The sequence below is a fragment of the Mobula hypostoma genome, chromosome 26, assembly GCF_963921235.1.
Source record: "Mobula hypostoma chromosome 26, sMobHyp1.1, whole genome shotgun sequence".
Taxonomy (NCBI): domain Eukaryota; kingdom Metazoa; phylum Chordata; class Chondrichthyes; order Myliobatiformes; family Myliobatidae; genus Mobula; species Mobula hypostoma.
Genome location: NC_086122.1, coordinates 27,880,801 through 27,898,188, shown reverse-complemented (window position 1 = coordinate 27,898,188; position 17,388 = coordinate 27,880,801). Strand labels below are relative to the sequence as shown.

Sequence of the window (17,388 nt, the reverse complement as noted above, 5' to 3'; positions counted from 1 at the left end):
GCTAATTAAGGGGCATCCGAGTGTACTTCAGTTTAGATCAATATGTGGAGATCCTTTACTTCAAGTACCACACCCTACATTAAATATTCAAGTGAATATTGAGTTTTGCTGTTCCCATTTTCAGAAAGCATTCATCTTGCTTTGAGGCCATTTGATGACTCAATTGCATTACAGTCTTGTAGCTAGTTGACAGATATTTCTTATCCTGTCTTCTACAGTGTTCCTCTCCATCCCTGTGCATCTCACTTGGTGCTTCAATAATGAGCCATCATTTCAAACAAACTGAGATCACATTGCAAGGAGATCTTCATCTGTTAGAGAGATGGGCCGATGAATGGCAAATTTATTTCAGCTCAGGCAAGTGCAAGGTGATGCGTTATAGACAGAGAAACTAGGGTAGGACTTGTATAGTGAACGGATGCTAACAAATGTTGTGGAACAAAGTGACCTGGGAGTACAAGTGGGTGGTTCACTGAAAGCAGGTGTACAAGTAAACAGAAGTGAAGGCATTTTTAGCACGCAGGCCTTCGACGGTCAGGGCACTGAGTTTAGAAATAGGGATGTTATATTTCAGTTATGCAAGTCGTTGGTGAGGCTGCACTTGGGAATATTGTGGAGAGTTTTTCACACTGTTATAGAAAAGACACTGTCAGATTGGAGAGGGTATAACGAAAGCTGCCTGGACTAAAGGGCCCAAGGTACAGGGCCAGGTTGGCCACGTTGGAACTTTACTGAAGTGCAAGGGAATGAGAGGTGACCTTTCAGAAGCTCATAAGATCATGAGGGGTATGGATAAGGTGGATGGTCCCCTTCCCCCTAAAGTTGGACAGTTCAAAACTAGAGAGTACAGGTACAAGAGGGAAGAGAAAAAGAGACCTGAGAGGTAACTTCTTTAAACAGAGTATAATGAGTACCTGAGATGAGCTGCCCAAAGTGGTCAAAGTGGGTCTGATTTAAGAAGCATTTGGATAGGTCTACGGAGGGGAAAAATTTGGAGAATGGGAGACTTTTGGCAACTTGGACGAGTAGGGAAGATGCCATGATTGGCATGGACCAGTTGGACCAAAGGTGCGACTTCCATGCTCTAATATTCTATGACTCTAATCATCGAATTGGTAATGATTTTTTTTTTGCTAAAGAAAACTCTTAATTAAAAAGGTTAAAGGTTAACATGCTGAGCAGTATAACATTCAATTATTGTTCTAATCTCAGAAGGAAATCTTTCCTCTAGAGCAGAGGTTCCCAATTTTTTTTATGCCATGGACCAGTACCATTCAGGGGTCCACTGATCCCAGGTTGGGAACCCCTGCTCTAAAGTTTAGACTAGCTACCACTGCAATGCTGCAAGATGCAGCACTGAGCATCATAGGAAGTCATTCCTGCCTGTGGCCATCAAACTTTACAACTCCTCCCTTGGAGGGTCAGACATCCTGAGCCAATAGGCTAGTCCTGGACTTATTTCATAATTTACTGGCATAATTTACATATTACTATTAACTATTTATGGTTCTAATACTATTTATTATTTATGGAGCAACTGTAACAAAAACCAATTTCCCCCGGGTTTAATAAAGTATGACTATGACTAAGTGAACATTATTTACAAAGTGACTTATGTACAATGATATTCCACTGTGATGAATCACCCAACCCAGCCCTTACCCCAAGTGAAGACTTAAAAGCTGTGCTAGTATATTCATTAATGGCCGTCACCTTTTAATTCAACTCAAAATGACAAATATAATCACACAGCAAGCTCTTGGGCATTTTTTTTTAAATTTAGCAAGCAAGTCTAGATGACAGGTTTCGCTAAAAGTTTGAAGATTTACCTCAGACTGCTTCGTTATTAAGTTCCGCTGTAAGATGGCAGCAGCTTGTTCAGTACCTTGGTCATTCACAGTGCTATTATTTTCCTTGAGACTTTTTTTATGAGATGGTGTATCTTCTTCTGCATTTTGTTGTGATTTTAAGTTGCTAGTGCTTTGCTGTTTTACATTTTCGGATGGACTTAATTTCTTGTCATCACCAATAGGCAGTGGTGTTTGTGTCTGTTTTGAAACAGAATCTTCAATTTGTTGAATCTTCACAGGACTGTCAGAGCGTGTGAGTGGCGCACGTCTTGTCCTGGTAAATATGTTCCTTCTCTTTGCTACCAAATAATGTCCAGATAATTGTCCTGTAATTGCTGTTCTGTTAATTCTGGTTAAATTAGGAGTTCTAGCCTGGGCTAGAGGGTTCTCTTTTATTATTCTGTGCATGGAACTCTGAGAATCCCCACAAGGCAGAAGTTTAGAAATAAATAATAGGATAGAGTTAGAACTGCCTGTTTGGTTAAGCAAGCAGCTTCCTTGTAGTTTGCAGTCCAAAAGGTAACACTTTCCTTCCAGTAGCCATGCCACATTACAATGGCATCTCCGACAGCAGGCATCTCTGCAAGACTGAATAGTACTGGCTTCCGCCACAAACTGACTTCCCCGTCTGTTTTGCACAAGCATCCCTGTTTGATTTGCTGCTGTCCAACAGTTCGCTGTGCTTGCACCTACGTTGGAGAACACAAGCAGAAAAGTGTTAATTGCGAGAGGCGAAAGATTCCTTTAAGCTTTGTCTGCCATGTCAGCTTCCCCCTCCCTCACTTTTAAATCAAAGCAAGGCTTATCCAGAGACCCCAAGTACTCATTCTGAAACACACAAAGGTCCAACATAACTGGCCGCCAAATTCAGCCCAGCAGTTCAGCGAATTTACTACAAGCTGACAGAAGAGCAAGGGAACTCCATATTTACTGCTGGTGTTCACTGAATTATAGAATCATTATGAGCAGAAGGACCATTTTGACTGTTGATTTGTGCCAGCTAATAGTAGAGCAATCCCACTGGAGTTACTGCTCTGCTCTAACCTCAGTCTTTTATTTCCCTTCAAGCAGTTGAAACTTTGGATTGATTCCTGTTCCACCACCCCTACAGGCTGTGAATTCTAGATAACCATTCTCTGTAAATAAAAATTTCTTCTATCCTCTTTATATCATTTACTCAAAGTCGCAAATTGGTTTCTTCCCCCAGCTCCAACATTTCTGGAATCAGCTATTAATGGGAACAGGTGAAATAGGGAAATGGTACCTGAATCAGTAATGATTACGTATACATCTGTTTTTCCCTCAAGCTGGATCACCTGCTTTCTCCAGTTTAACTGTATAGTTGCTTAGGTAAATGTTTCTTCTACCTTTCCAATAACTTTAACAAGTGAGGTGACCAAAAATAGCTCAACCTGCACTGTATGTTATAATATTGTGTGTGTATACATATTGTTGTAAGAAAAAAAATTGTGAACCCTTTTGCAATTAGCTGGTTTTCTGCATTGATTACTCGTAAAAATGTGGTCTGATCTTCATTAGATGTCACAATAATAGACAAACACAATCTGCCTAAACTATTACCAAGCAAACAATTGTACTACTTCTTGTCAATACTGAGTACACTATTTAAACAATCACAGTCTGGGTTCAAAAAGTACGTAAACCTCTGGGGTAATAGTGCCTTCTACAAAAGCCATTTGGAGTCAGGTGTTCTAATCAGCGAGGTGAGATGGGAGGGTTATAGAAGTGCCCTGCCCCATAAAAAAAAGACACACAAAGTCAGGTTACAGAGATAGACTACTCTTCTCAAGAAAGATCTGTTTATATGCACCATGCCTCCATCAAAACAACTTTCAGAGGATCAAGAAAAGTACAATCAAGAAAAGTGTGTTATTAGATTAGGCAGATTGTATTTGTCTATTATTGTGATTTTGATGAAGATCAGACCAGATTTTATGATTCTTGTGTGTGTAATATATATATATATATATATATATATATACACACACATATATACATACACACACACACACAGTCCTGTGCAGAAGTCCTAACATATTTTTATATTATAATATAAAAATATGTTAGGACTTCTGCCAGGACTGTGTGTGTGTGTGTGTGTGTGTGTGTGTGTGTGTGTGTGTGTGTGTGTGTATATATATATATATATATATATATACACACATACACACACAGACTTTTGCACAGTACTATCTTTGTCAACGTGGAGCAAAGGGCGAGTTTGTCGATCTGGCGGGAGCAAAGGATGTTAGGAATGGTGAGGGGAGAGCACCACAGGAGTGGTGTGGGACAGGTGGCAGAGAAGGAGTGCCAGGGCTGGGAGGGGTGGCATGGTTGCAGACACACCCAGCCCTGAGACACTGGGGAAGGTAATTTGATTCCAAACAAAGAGTTTATTGATATTTGTAAAATCTCTCTAGTGCTTCCTGCTCCCTTCCCCTTTTCCCAACATTGATTTAGATAGTTAGCTTGGAGTATTAAACGTTTTACATCTACATGAAAGGAATAAAGCCATTCAGTAGGACCTATCTACTATTGTTACCATGGAGACTCAGGAGTTGGCAGAAAAGATGGATCTAAAATCAATTTAAGAATGAATAAATTTTAAGTCACCACCAAGGTCATTTCAAGTTCTGTGCCCTCTAGTTCTACTGTTCTGGGCAAGGCAAAATAACAATTACATCACCTCTCCTCTGTCAATTTCCCAATCAGAAGAAGCTCAGTTTAAACAATGGCTGCTCACATTCCAATCTCGCCGTCTCCACAATCACACTAGTTGCTCTCTTTGGAATCATTTCCGTGGCAGCAATATTCTTTTTGAATTATGACGATTAGAACTACAGTATATGAAATATTCAATTTGCGGCTGCGCTAATCATTTGTGAAGTGGCAGGATAACCTCAGTATTTGAATTTGAAACATCCTTCAAAAATGTTTCACTAGGTTTTTTTCCTCTACCATTTAGGACTTGCAACGCATCAATCAGGACTATGATCTAATCCTCCATTTACCTTGCACATCCTGTTCATTTCAGGCCCATTTGGCATTTTCTCCTTCAATGAAGTATCTCTACATTGCATTTCATCTGTCACTTAACTGACTGATTCCAAATAAATGCTTGTGAGGTTTATCTTGCTCAACAATGGAATTAAGCTATTCACTTAATTTGCATCTGCAAGCTTAATCATTGTACTTGCAGTTTTTCCAATATGCTATATTAAACAAGACAGATCCCAAAACAGACCACAGTGATAACATTCCCCCAGGTCCATATTGAACCCCGTATCATAAACTTCAGAATGTACACTACTGTGCAAAAGTCTTAGGCAGATAAATATTGCTAGGGCACTTTTGCTATCACTTTTGCACAGGACTGTTGTACTCCAGCATTTTGCATGTGGTGCTGCAGACCAAATCACTTACACGTCCAACAACAAATTCCTAAAACACGCACACTAACACAGAGAGAGGACCAGGTGGACAAAGGAAAAGATTCAAAAACTGTTCCAATAGCCCCCTTGAAAATATTCCTGCTGTACAAAAGAATCATTGGGCCATAATCACTCCAAGTCAGGAAAACATAGGTCAAGAAACTCACATTGCCATGGAGCGTAATGTAAAACCTAAATAAACAGTGAAAGAAACACTTTACATTCATCTGAGAAGTCTCCAACGGATGGCATGAATAGTGATTTCTCCTCCCAGTAAAAAAAATACCCTCCTCCTCCCCTCTTCTTCTACTCCCCACTCTGGCCTCTTACTTCTTCTCACCTGCCCATCATCTCCCCCTGGGACCCTCCTCCTTCCATTTCTCCCATGGTCCACTCTCCTCTCCCAACAGATTCCAGCCTTTTATCTTGCCCACCTACCTGACTCCAACTATCACCTTCCAGCTAATCTCAATCCCTTCCCCTATCTTTTTATTCTGGTGCCTTCCCCCTTCCTTTCCAGTCCTGAAGAAGGGTTTCGGTCTGAAACACTGACTGTTTACTCATGTTGCCTGACTTGCTCAGTTCCTCCAGCATTTCAGGTGCGTTGCTTTGGATTTCCAGCATCTGCAGACCTTCTTGCACTTACCATTTCTTCATATGCTATCCTACCACCCATCTGCCTAGCAGCTACTCCCCGAACCACGAAAGAATGTGCACTGGTTTCATTCTAAAAAAAACAAGGTGAAAGCAATTCATCCTTGTTGCTGAGACTGCCCTGAAAGCAGCACCATTCTTGTTTCCAGGTGAGCTCAAGGCATTAACACCAGCTACAATGTAGGAGACGCAGGTGTGCTTTAACTGGCACGGTCAATCACAGTAACAGTGACCCAATAGCTAGTGCTGCTAAATTAAACAATTCTTCCTCTGTACTTCCTCTGTTCTATGGGACTTATTAGGGAGAGTCAACATGGCTTTGTGCGTGGTAGGTCACGTTTGACCAATCTATTGGAGTTTTTCGAGGAGGTTACCAGGAAAGTGGTTGAAGGGAAGGCAGTGGATATTGTCTACATGGACTTCAGTAAGGCCTTTGACAAGGTCCCGCATGGGAGGTTAGTTAGGAAAATTCAGTCGCTAGGTATACATGGAGAGGTGGTAAATTGGATTAGACATTGGCTCAATGGAAGAAGCCAAAGAGTGGTAGTAGAGAATTGCTTCTCCGAGTGGAGGCCTGTGACTAGTGGTGTGCCACAGGGATCAGTGCTGGGTCCATTGTTATTTGTCACTTATATCAATGATCTGGATGATAATGTGGTAAATTGGATCAGCAAATTTGCTGATGATACAAATATTGGAGGTGTAGTAGACAGTGAGGAAGGTTTTCAGAGCCTGCAGAGGGACTTGGACCAGCTGGAAAAATGGGCTGAAAAATGGCAGATGGAGTTTAATACAAACAAGTGTGAGATATTGCACGTTGGAAGGACAAACTAAGGTAGAATATACAGGGTTAATGGTAAGGCACTGAGGAGTGCAGTAGAACAGAGGGATCTGGGAATACAGATACAAAATTCCCTAAAAGTGGTGTCACAGGTAGATAGGGTTGTAAAGAGAGCTTTTGGTACATTGGCCTTTATTAATCAAAGTATTAATCAAAGCTGGAATGTTATGATAAGGTTGTATAAGGCATTGGTGAGGCCAAATCTGGAGTATTGTGTTCAGTTTTGGTCACGAAATTACAGGAAGGATATAAATAAGGTTGAAAGAATGCAGAGATATACAAGGATGCTGCCAGGACTTGAGAAACTCAGTTACAGAGAAAGGTTGAATAGGTTAGGACTTTATTCCCTGGAGCGTAGAAGAATGAGGGGAGATTTGATACAGGTATATAAAATTATGATGGGTATAGATAGAGTGAATGCAAGCAGGCTTTTTCCACTGAGGCAAGGGGAGAAAAAAACCAGCGGACATGGGTTAAGGGTGAGGGGGGAAAAGTTTAAAGGGAACATTAGGGGGGGCTTCTTCACACAGAGAGTGGTGGGAGTATGGAATGAGCTGCCAGATGAGGTGGTAAATGCGGGTTCTTTTTTAACATTTAAGAATAAATTGGACAGATACATGGATGGGAGGTGTATGGAGGGATATGGTCCGTGTGCAGGTCAGTGAGACTAGGCAGAAAATGGATCGGCACAGCCAAGAAGGGCCAAAAGGCCTGTTTCTGTGCTGTAGTTTCTATGGTTTCCTTTCCAGAGGACCCTTTTCAACTTACTCTTGGCAGAGAAAACATCCAATGGAGAGCAAGAAATGGCATTATCTATTAATCCTTCATAGAAAAGCGGAACTACTTCAAATTTCTCAGCTTTTATCCAAAAGGTTATTGACGAACTAGTCAAAATCACCTAATTATTCTTTCAAAACTTAAGACCCTAATATTCAAACTATGATGGTGAAAAAGATGAAAAAAACCTGAGAAAACTTAAAAGGTAATTAAATGAGTTTGTCTTTAATATCTTCAAGATCATCTGTCTCAAATATCCAGTGTAATTTAACTTCATTTGTCTGAGAAAAGGCTCTTGTTTATTCACAGAACAACCTCTTTTCCCAGAAGTCAGACTTATTTAAAGAGTCAGACTTATTTAAAGAGTCAAATGATAAACTGAATTTTGTCTTCACTGAGATCCACTTTTCCTGTGACTTCAAGTACTGGGTGGTGCGTTTGTTCATAAAGGTCAAGGACACACTAGTTGCTTAGCTGCAGGAACACGCCAGTCTACTGTTACTGATATTTATCTATCGCATCTGGCTGCTCAGTTTAGCATGGGAGTTTTCCAAGCCCCATGCATTTTTTTTAAAAAAAGACTGCATTTACTACTCGTGCAAGTGAAAGCAGCAGGCAGATTAAGAAGCATAGGGATTTCAACAACTGCAGGCTTCTCTAAAATACAGACATACAGTACAGTGACTGCAAATATAAATACACTAAACATAGAAGTAAATTATACAGATGCTGGAAACTTGAAAATAAAATCTCAATCACATAATGAAAGTCTAATTTTAAACTTACTTTACTTAGAGTATGTTTACATTTTCTATTCCTCCCTACACCAATATCCAAACTTCATCACCCAAAAGTGTTTCTCTTTTTACTTAACTAGTTCATTATACAGTCATTTGGACTTGTAATATTATTGATCACCTCAGCCGTACAAGTATTGTATATCATTTCACTACTTGCTATCCTTCACCTCGCAGTGAAAAGGTTTTCAAGCCGTGGAACCATTGGTCCAGACGAGGCAGGAACACCAATAACGAGGGGTCACAGTTTGAGGATAAAGGGGAAACCTTTTAGGACCGAGATTAGGAAAAACTTCTTCACACAGAGAGTGGTGAATCTGTGGAATTCTCTGCCACAGGAAACAGTTGAGGCCAGTTCATTGGCTATATTTAAGAGGGAGTTAGATATGGCCCTTGTGGCTAAAGGGATCAGGGGGTACAGGGGGAAGGCAGGTACAGGGTTCTGAGTTGGATGATCAGCCATGATCATACTGAATGGCGGTGCAGGCTCGAAGGCCCGAATGGCCTACTCCTGCACCTATTTTCTATGTTTCTATAATTGGTCAATGAGTTACAAACTAGTGCAACCCTGTAATTGGCTCTCACTTGTAGTTTCCACAATTAACCAATCCATTCCTTACAAGGGAGTATCCTGCAGATCCATACCTCTTGATCACTTACCAACCTTCCTAAACAAAAATCTTTCTTCCAGAACTTTTGACCTCACAACATACACCTAGGTGCACCCTCATACCGAGATGCACCCACATCCCTGCTGAGTGACTTTATTTTAAGACATGGTCCACAGGCTGCTGGAGAGACATGGGTTCCCATACTTAGTGGAGCTTTGAAGGAGGCGGCAATCTCATTGATACTCAAGGAGAACGACAGGGCAGATCCTGTTTCCCTTAACAGGAAAATGTCAAAAAGCCTCAGGCGTACTCAGAAGCCAAAGAGGCCAGCTCATCATTGCCATGATTTTAAAAAATTCCTTTTACTTCGAGTTTTGTCTCTAACCATGCAGTACTTTTCCACTTAATTCAAGAACATCTTGTTGTGTAATTGTAATACATTACTGATTTGCATTATTTTAATGGCCAATGAGCATCTGCCCAGTTATACATGTTCAGCATATCTTACCTCTCAGTGCACAGTTCAACTCAGTAAATATCCTCTGGGTGTTGGGCAACCTGAATAAACTACAGTGCTTGACGGCTTTGGTGGGAAATTATCACAGTCTGCAATTGTTCTGTGACATTTAACACTTAAACAGCCATATATATTGATAGCAAAATGCCAGGAAACCATATAACAACCATATAACAATTACAGCACGGAAACAGGCCATCTCGGCCCTTCTAGTCCGTGCCAAACTCTTACTCTCACCTAGTCCCACTGACCTGCACTTAGCCCATAACCCTCCATTCCTTTCCTGTCCATATAGCTGTTCAATTTAACTTTCAACGACAACATCGAACCTGCCTCAACCACTTCTGCTGGAAGCTCGTTCCACACAGCTACCACTCTCTGAGTAAAGAAGTTCCCCCTCATTTTACCCCTAAACTTTTGCCCTTTAAATCTCAACTCATGTCCTCTTGTTTGAATCTCCCCCATTCCCAATGGAAAAAGCCTATCCACGTCAACTCTCTCTATCCTTATATTGATTAAGCAAACTTTGTTGAACACCTTTGACACGTTGCAAATGTGTCTCCACTCTTGAAAACACCTTCTAACACAATGCCATATTATGTTTCTTGCCACATCTGATAGCTCCCTACAAATTTGCTCTGCTAAAGCACACAAAACATGGGCCATTCAGCCCATCGAGTCTGCTCCGCCATTCCATCATGGCTGATCCCAGATTCCACTCAACCCCATACACCTGCCATCTCACTATACTCTTGTGGGAGGGTCTATAATAGAACCCCATTACCTATCATCCATTTCTCAGTCCTCAGTTCCACCAATACATCCTCAGTGCAAGTGACGAGTAATACCATCCCTCCCTCTCAATCACATTCAAAGCCACAGAATCCCGGAACATTGAGTTTCACGTTCTGCTTCTCCTGCAACCCACTCTCACCAATGGCTATATAGGAACATGGAAAACCTACAGCACAATACAGGCCCTTCGGCCCACAAAGCTGTGCCAAACATGTCCTTACCTTAGCACTACCTAGGCTTACCCATAGCCCTCTATTTTTCTAAGCTCCATGTACCTATCCAGGAGTCTCTTAAAAGACCCTATCATTTCCGCCTCCACCACCCCATTCCACGCACTCACCACTCTCTGCGTAAAAAAACTTACCCCTGACATCTCCTCTGTATCTACTTCCAAGCACCTTAAAACTGTACCCTCTTGTGCTAGCCATTTCAGCCCTGGGGAAAAAGCCTCTTACTAACCACACGATCAATGCCTCTCATCATCTTGTATACCTCTATCAGGTCTGTTGGTCCAAGGAGAAAAGGCCGAGTTCACTCAACCTATTCTCATAAGGCACGCTCCCCAATCTCGGCACCATCCTTGTAAGTTTCCTCTGCATCCCCTCTATGGTTTCAACTGCGAAGGATTGCTACTGTACGAATTAAAACGACGGCATGTTTCAGTTCAGATAAAGTTCTATCAACAAACAAATAAATCCTTACAAATATACTTCTGAGAAAAAAGAGGGTAAAGGATTAAAAACATAAAAATAAAGATTAAATTAATTTAACTTTAAACAAGGCAATATTTAAGAAAAATATTAATACCAGACTGATGAGGACTAGCCAACACAGCCTGAAATAAAACATGTCTTGCTATTTCTTTGTTATTTCCCAAATGGATATTTCACTGATTTACCATCAATAAAGTTTGTGGAACTAAAGAGAAGCTGAAACATTCTAGCAATTTAAGTGGAAAAGATCACACTATATTTGAGAATGTTTTAAACTTAATAGATGCTGTGTGGATGCAGCTGCCATTTACAAAACAGTGCTTTTTGATCCTTAATGAAACATGTCCAAATTCACATTCATTTAGCTATATTAATAATACATAAAAGCCAAATTTGAAACAATGAGTGCTATTTTAAGATTTATGCCAAAAATTTAACCAAGAGTAATCTTGTGGACTATGTACTGAAACAAGCCACGATCTGACAGCTGGTATTCAGCAGATAATATTATACACGTCAAGAATGATTAGCAAACTGAGCATGCATGATTCACTCATTTAGATATTATTGACATTATAAAAGAATAAAACTCGTGTGTTCGTACTCATTAAAATTCATAGTAACAACTGACGATTACAATGCTCTAGTGCGAGTGGGAGAATGTGTACTGGAACATAGACAAAAGCTTGGGCATTGTTTGGTTTGGTGTTAGGAATGTGCTCAAGGCAAATAATCTACAAGTAACCATTACGTGGACTTCACTGAATACAGCTGGCATCTTGTCTTTTGCAGTCACATAGCTGCTAACTCTTCCCAAGAAAGACTGCCGTTGCCTTCATGCAAGTTAATCAGCAGGCTACCAACATAAAAACCTTGCCTATTGACTATTTAGTAGTCTTTCTGACAAGCTCATATTATAGATTGTTGTTCCTTTCTGCACCTTGTGGCATATCAGGCAGCAATCCTGCCGTTTCTTTAGCATCTTTTTTTTTAAACGAGGCCGAGGTGCTAGCTCGACACTCAACCCGGTTGGAATGTGTGCAGGGAGACGGCCGGATTCCAACCCAGGGCCACTTGTCTCGAAGTCCAATGAGGATGCCACTACACCACCGGCTGGCTAATGTTATAAAAGACTTTCTTTTTAAAAAAAGCTGCTTCCAAATACCCAAATGCTTCCGAAAGTTTAACATTTTTTATTTTTAATTTAAATCTTAAAAGTTAATCACAAACATTATTAATTACAATTAAAAGCCATAAACCACTTATTTAATGAAGACTTTCAAAAGCCAAGTGTCTAGATACAAAATGTATTTGGCCTCTTAGTTCAGCATAGTTCACCCGTCCCTAAACTCACTGGTGAGTACCACACCCAACTTTCATTATGTTCCTTGCTTCTGCATTGCACTAAATGATGGCTATTGTCTGCAATGCTCACTTCTTGCTGCTAGTAGAATTTCCATGCCAACTTACATACACCATCTAGTCCATCCTTTTATTTAATGAGTGTAGCATAAAAAATGAAAACGAAGTTTTACAATGCACGTTGATCAAAAGTGCATCGTTATTTATTGGCTATTTGCATAAAGCACAATCCTAACACTAATTTTTCAGCTTTCTTCAAATGTTTAAAATTATAAACTTAAACATTCAGTTATTAAAATTGAGAAAGTGACTTTGTATTTTGAGTGGTGACATATTTACATACAATTACAGATTGGTGAATCAAGATCAAATTCTAGTGCAATAATTATACACATACACATGATTTTCCACTGAGTGACACTTTTTTGTGCTAAGTGGGTGAATATGCTTAATATACAGCTATGTAGTTAAAGGCAATTAATAATGAGTATTAAACATAGCCAATGAGACCCATATTCCAGGACAAGATTAAAAATATGACGCATTCATAATAAATCCAACCCTTGAACACAATTAAACAATTAAAAGTCCAAACTACACATATGGTTGACTTAAATGTCATTTCTACCCCAAATGTATTTTGCTATTACTAGTAGAGTAAAACTGATTAACATGCCAGCCTTTGTACATTGATAGTGCCAGATTAGCCCATTTTCAGGACAATTCAATGTTATTCTGGGGTGGCACGGTAGCGTTGAAGTTAGTTCAATGCTTTACAGTACAGGCGACCTTGGTTCAATTCCCGCTACTGCCTGTAAGGAGTTTGTACATTCTTTGTGACCACGGGATTTCCTCCCACAGTCCAAAGACGTACCGGTTGGTAGGTTAATAAGTCATTGTAAATTGTCCTCTGATTGGGCAAGGATTAAATTGGGGGATTGCTTGGGCGGCGTAGCTCTAAGAGTTGATTCTTTGTTGTATCTCAATCAATAAATAAATAGATACTCAAACACACTTTAATTTCATCTATTTCTTTTATAAAGAGAACATGCTGCAAGTAGCCAGATACATTTTCCATGAACCCAGTCATGATAGTCATGGTCATACTTTATTGATCTTGGGGGAAATTGGTTTTCATTACAGTTGCACCATAGATAATAAATAGTCATAGAACCATAAATAGTTAAATAGTAATATGTAAGTTATGCCAGTAAATTATGAAATAAGTCCAGGACCAGCCTATCGGCTCAGGGTGTCTGACCCTCCAAGGGAGGAGTTGTAAAGTTTGATGGCCACAGGCAGGAATGACTTCCTATGACGCTCTGTGTTGCATCTCGGAGGAATGAGTCTCTGGCTGAATGTACTCCTGTGCCCACCCAGTACATTATGTAGTGGATGGGAGACATTGACCAAGATGGCATGCAACTTAGACAGCATCCTCTTTTCAGACACCACCGCGAGAGAGTCCAGTTCCATCCCCACAACATCACTGGCCTTACGAATAAGTTTGTTGATTCTGTTGGTGTCTGCCACCCTCAGCCTGCTGCCCCAGCACACAACAGCAAACATGATAGCACTGGCCACCACAGACTCGTAGAACATCCTCAGCATCGTCCAGCAGATGTTCAAGGACCTCAGTCTCCTCAGGAAGTAGAGACGGCTCTGACCCTTCTTGTAGACAGCCTCAGTGTTCTTTGACCAGTCCAGTTTATTGTCAATTCGTATCCCCAGGTATTTGTAATCCTCCACCATGTCCACACTGACCTCCTGGATGGAAACAGGGGTCACCGGTACCCTAGCTCTCCTCAGGTCTACCACCAGCTCCTTAGTCTTTTTCAGATTAAGCTGCAGATAATTCTGCTCACACCATGTGACAAAGTTTCCTACAGTAGCCCTGTACTCAACCTCATCTCCCTTGCTGATGCATCCAACTATGGCAGAGTCATCCGAAAACTTCTGAAGATGACAAGACTATGTGCAGTAGTTGAAGTCCGAGGTGTAAATGGTGAAGAGAAAGGGAGACAAGACAGTCCCCTGTGGAGCCCCAGTGCTGCTGATCACTCTGTCGGACACACGGTGTTGCAAGCACACGTACTGTGGTCTGCCAGTCAGGTAATCAAGAATCCATGACACCAGGGGAGCATCCACCTGCATCGCTGTCAGCTTCTCCCCCAGCAGAGCAGGGCGGATGGTGTTGAACGCACTGGAGAATTCAAAAAACATGACCCTCACAGTGCTCGCTGGCTTGTCCAGGTGGGCGTAGACACGGTTCAGCAGGTAGACGATGGCATCCTCAACTCCTAGTCGGGGCTGGTAGGCGAACTGGAGGAGATCTAAGTGTGGCCTGACCACAGGCCGGAGCAGCTCCAGAACAAGTCTCTCCAGGGTCTTCATGATGTGGGAGGTCAATGCCACCGGTCTGTAGTCATTGAGGCTGCTGGGGCGCGGCGTCTTCGGCACAGGGATGAGGCAGGACGTTTTCCACAGCACAGGAACCCTCCGGAGCCTCAGGCTCATGTGGAATACATGGCGAAGTACTCCACATAGCTGAGGGGCACAGGCTTTGAGCACCCTGGTACTGACACCATCCGGTCCTGCAGCCTTGCTTGGGTTGAGACGTTTCAGCTGTCTTCTCACCTGTTCAGCTGTGAAGCCTACCGTGGTGGTTTTGTGTGGGGAAGGGGTATAGTCATGACAGCAGGGTGGGGGACTGTGAGGGGGGATAGGAGGGGAGAGTGGAACATGTGTTGATTGGGGGCCAACAACAGATGGCTCATGTGGGGGATGGGCAGGGGTCAAAATGTCAAATCTGTTAAAGAACAGGTTAAGTTCGTTGGCTGTGTCCACACTGCCTTCAGCCCCTCTGTTGCCAGTTTACCGGAACCCAGTGATGGTCCTCATCCCCCTCCAGACCTCTGTCATGTTCTTCTGCTGGAGTTTCCACTCAAGCTTCCTCCTGTACCTGTTTTTAGCCTCCATGATCCTGGCTTTCAGGTCCCTCTGTATTGCCCTCAGCTCCTCCCTGTTTCCATCTCTAAATACCCTCTTTTTAGCGTTGAAAGGACTCGGGGGCCTTGGTTCTGGTCACAGAGCCAACTTGGACTCGGGACTCCTGGCTCTCATTCTGGTCTAATGAGCGAGTCAGGATTTCTGAATAAACAGATGCAGATTGTCAGGGTTTTTAAACTGAATTATGCATTCAGGAACGACGTTAAATACTATTGTGATGTGCCTATGGTGGTGCACTCCCTTTAAATATCCTCATAACAGTTAAGATTTAGATGTGGTGCAGGAAAAGTCAGCAATTTTCACTTCCCTGGGAGAGGAAAAAGATTATGAATGGCTCAGGCCTTTAGACCAGGATTCATTTCAGGTTCAATCATACAGTTAACTAGTGTTGCAAAAGCAGCTCCAAAATATAGACGAAAGTAGCAAATGAAAAACTGAAACGGTACATAAAACAACACTTTCATTCAGTGAATATGGGGAAAAGTAGGACTACGCATATTTGTTCTGGAAAAAAAATCAGTATCAACATCTCCTTAAAATAGGAGTTCCCAACCTGGTATCCACAGACTCCTCAGTTAATGGCAAGGCTCCATGGCATAAAAAATGTTGGGAACCACTGCCCTAAAATGTCAATATCCATTCTTTTGTCAAACTTTCAATAGATGACATCTGAAAATATGTACACAAGATACAAGGTGCTATCCAGAGAACCTATTACAGGCTGATACACTGTTGAAATATGAGGAAGTGGTGTTCGTCAAATACGAGGGGTGATTGATAAGTTCGTGGCCTAAGGTAGAAGGAGTCAATTTTAGAAAACCTAGCATATTTATTTTTCCTACATTTACACACTTAGTCCAGCGGTCGTGGAGCATACGAATCCCTTCTTTGTAGAAGTCGGCGTCTTGGACCTCCAGAAGTGGTCCACAGCAGGGGTGATTGATAAGTTCACGGCCTAAAGTAGAAGGAGATGAGGACAATCTTCAAACTTTCTGCATTTTCACTCAAGTTGTTGAACTGCACATGCATGTAACGAGAGCTGTACAACTCATCTCCTTCTATCTTGGACCACGTACTTATCAATCACCCCTGCTGTGGACCACTTCTACAAAGAAGGGATCTGTATGCTCCACGACTGCTGGACTAAGTGTGTACATGTAGGAGGGGACAATGTTGAAAAATAAATGTGCGAGGTTTTCTAAAATTGACTCCTTCTACTTTAGGCCATGAACTTATCAATCACCCCTCGTAAATCAATTAGTTCACTGACTTTGAACTGGATTAAGTCTTTCAGCGTAAAGCTGCCTGCAATAACATGAAATGTCTATGATCAGATCAGATGGTGTGACTTACTTGTAAACGAACTCAATGTGGTCAGATAGAAGAAGATATACAGCAGGTCCTTCAGCTTTGAAACACATGTCCGCCTAAAGAACATCCAAGCTATTAGAGAAGACATCACAGGGAGAGGAAAATCTTCTAGGCTCCTGTTCATGGCCACCATATCACTGAAGACAACGATTACCTGCACAGAGCACAGATCACATTATTAGTGCTGTCAAACAACTGGTATCAAAGCTGAAAATTCACGTTCAATCAACTATCCCTGAAATTGACCTTTACCACAGTTGTTGCTCCTTTCCACACCTCGTGGCGCATCCAGCGGCAACTGTGCAATTTCTTTTAGTATTTGTGCCTGTTTTTTTTTTAAAAAGAACGAGGCCGAGTTGCCAGCTCGATGCTCAACCCAGCACAGATGGAAAGCGCTCAAGAAGCTGGCCAGATGTGAACCCGGGACCACATGCCTCAAAGTCCAGTGCAGATATCATACAACATCTGCAGGCATCTTTACCACTGAAAGCTAAATATATTCACAGTCAACTAAAGGAAATATTTCAATTGGACTAATATTTCTATTAGCCATTTTAAATGGTAACCATATATAAAATTAAAGGTTTTGCTGTGGCAATTGAAAGCACTACAATATTATTACAGAACGGAACAAAAAGT

The 17,388-nt window shown here is 41.5% G+C and overlaps 1 protein-coding gene across 3 annotated transcripts in view; it reads right to left on the bottom strand.

The window, feature by feature from the left end:
* The window catches only part of LOC134338197 (dyslexia-associated protein KIAA0319-like protein), a 92,275-nt gene that overhangs the window by 62,383 nt on the left and 12,504 nt on the right, over nt 1-17,388 (bottom strand). For all 3 annotated transcript variants that reach the window (XM_063033849.1, XM_063033851.1, XM_063033852.1), the window contains exons 2-3: nt 16,732-16,903; nt 1,830-2,539 (exon numbers count right to left, since the gene is read on the bottom strand). In XM_063033849.1, coding sequence (XP_062889919.1) covers nt 1,830-2,539; nt 16,732-16,882 — 861 coding nt within the window. In that variant the 5' untranslated portion in view covers nt 16,883-16,903. The remainder of the gene's footprint in view (nt 1-1,829; nt 2,540-16,731; nt 16,904-17,388) is intronic.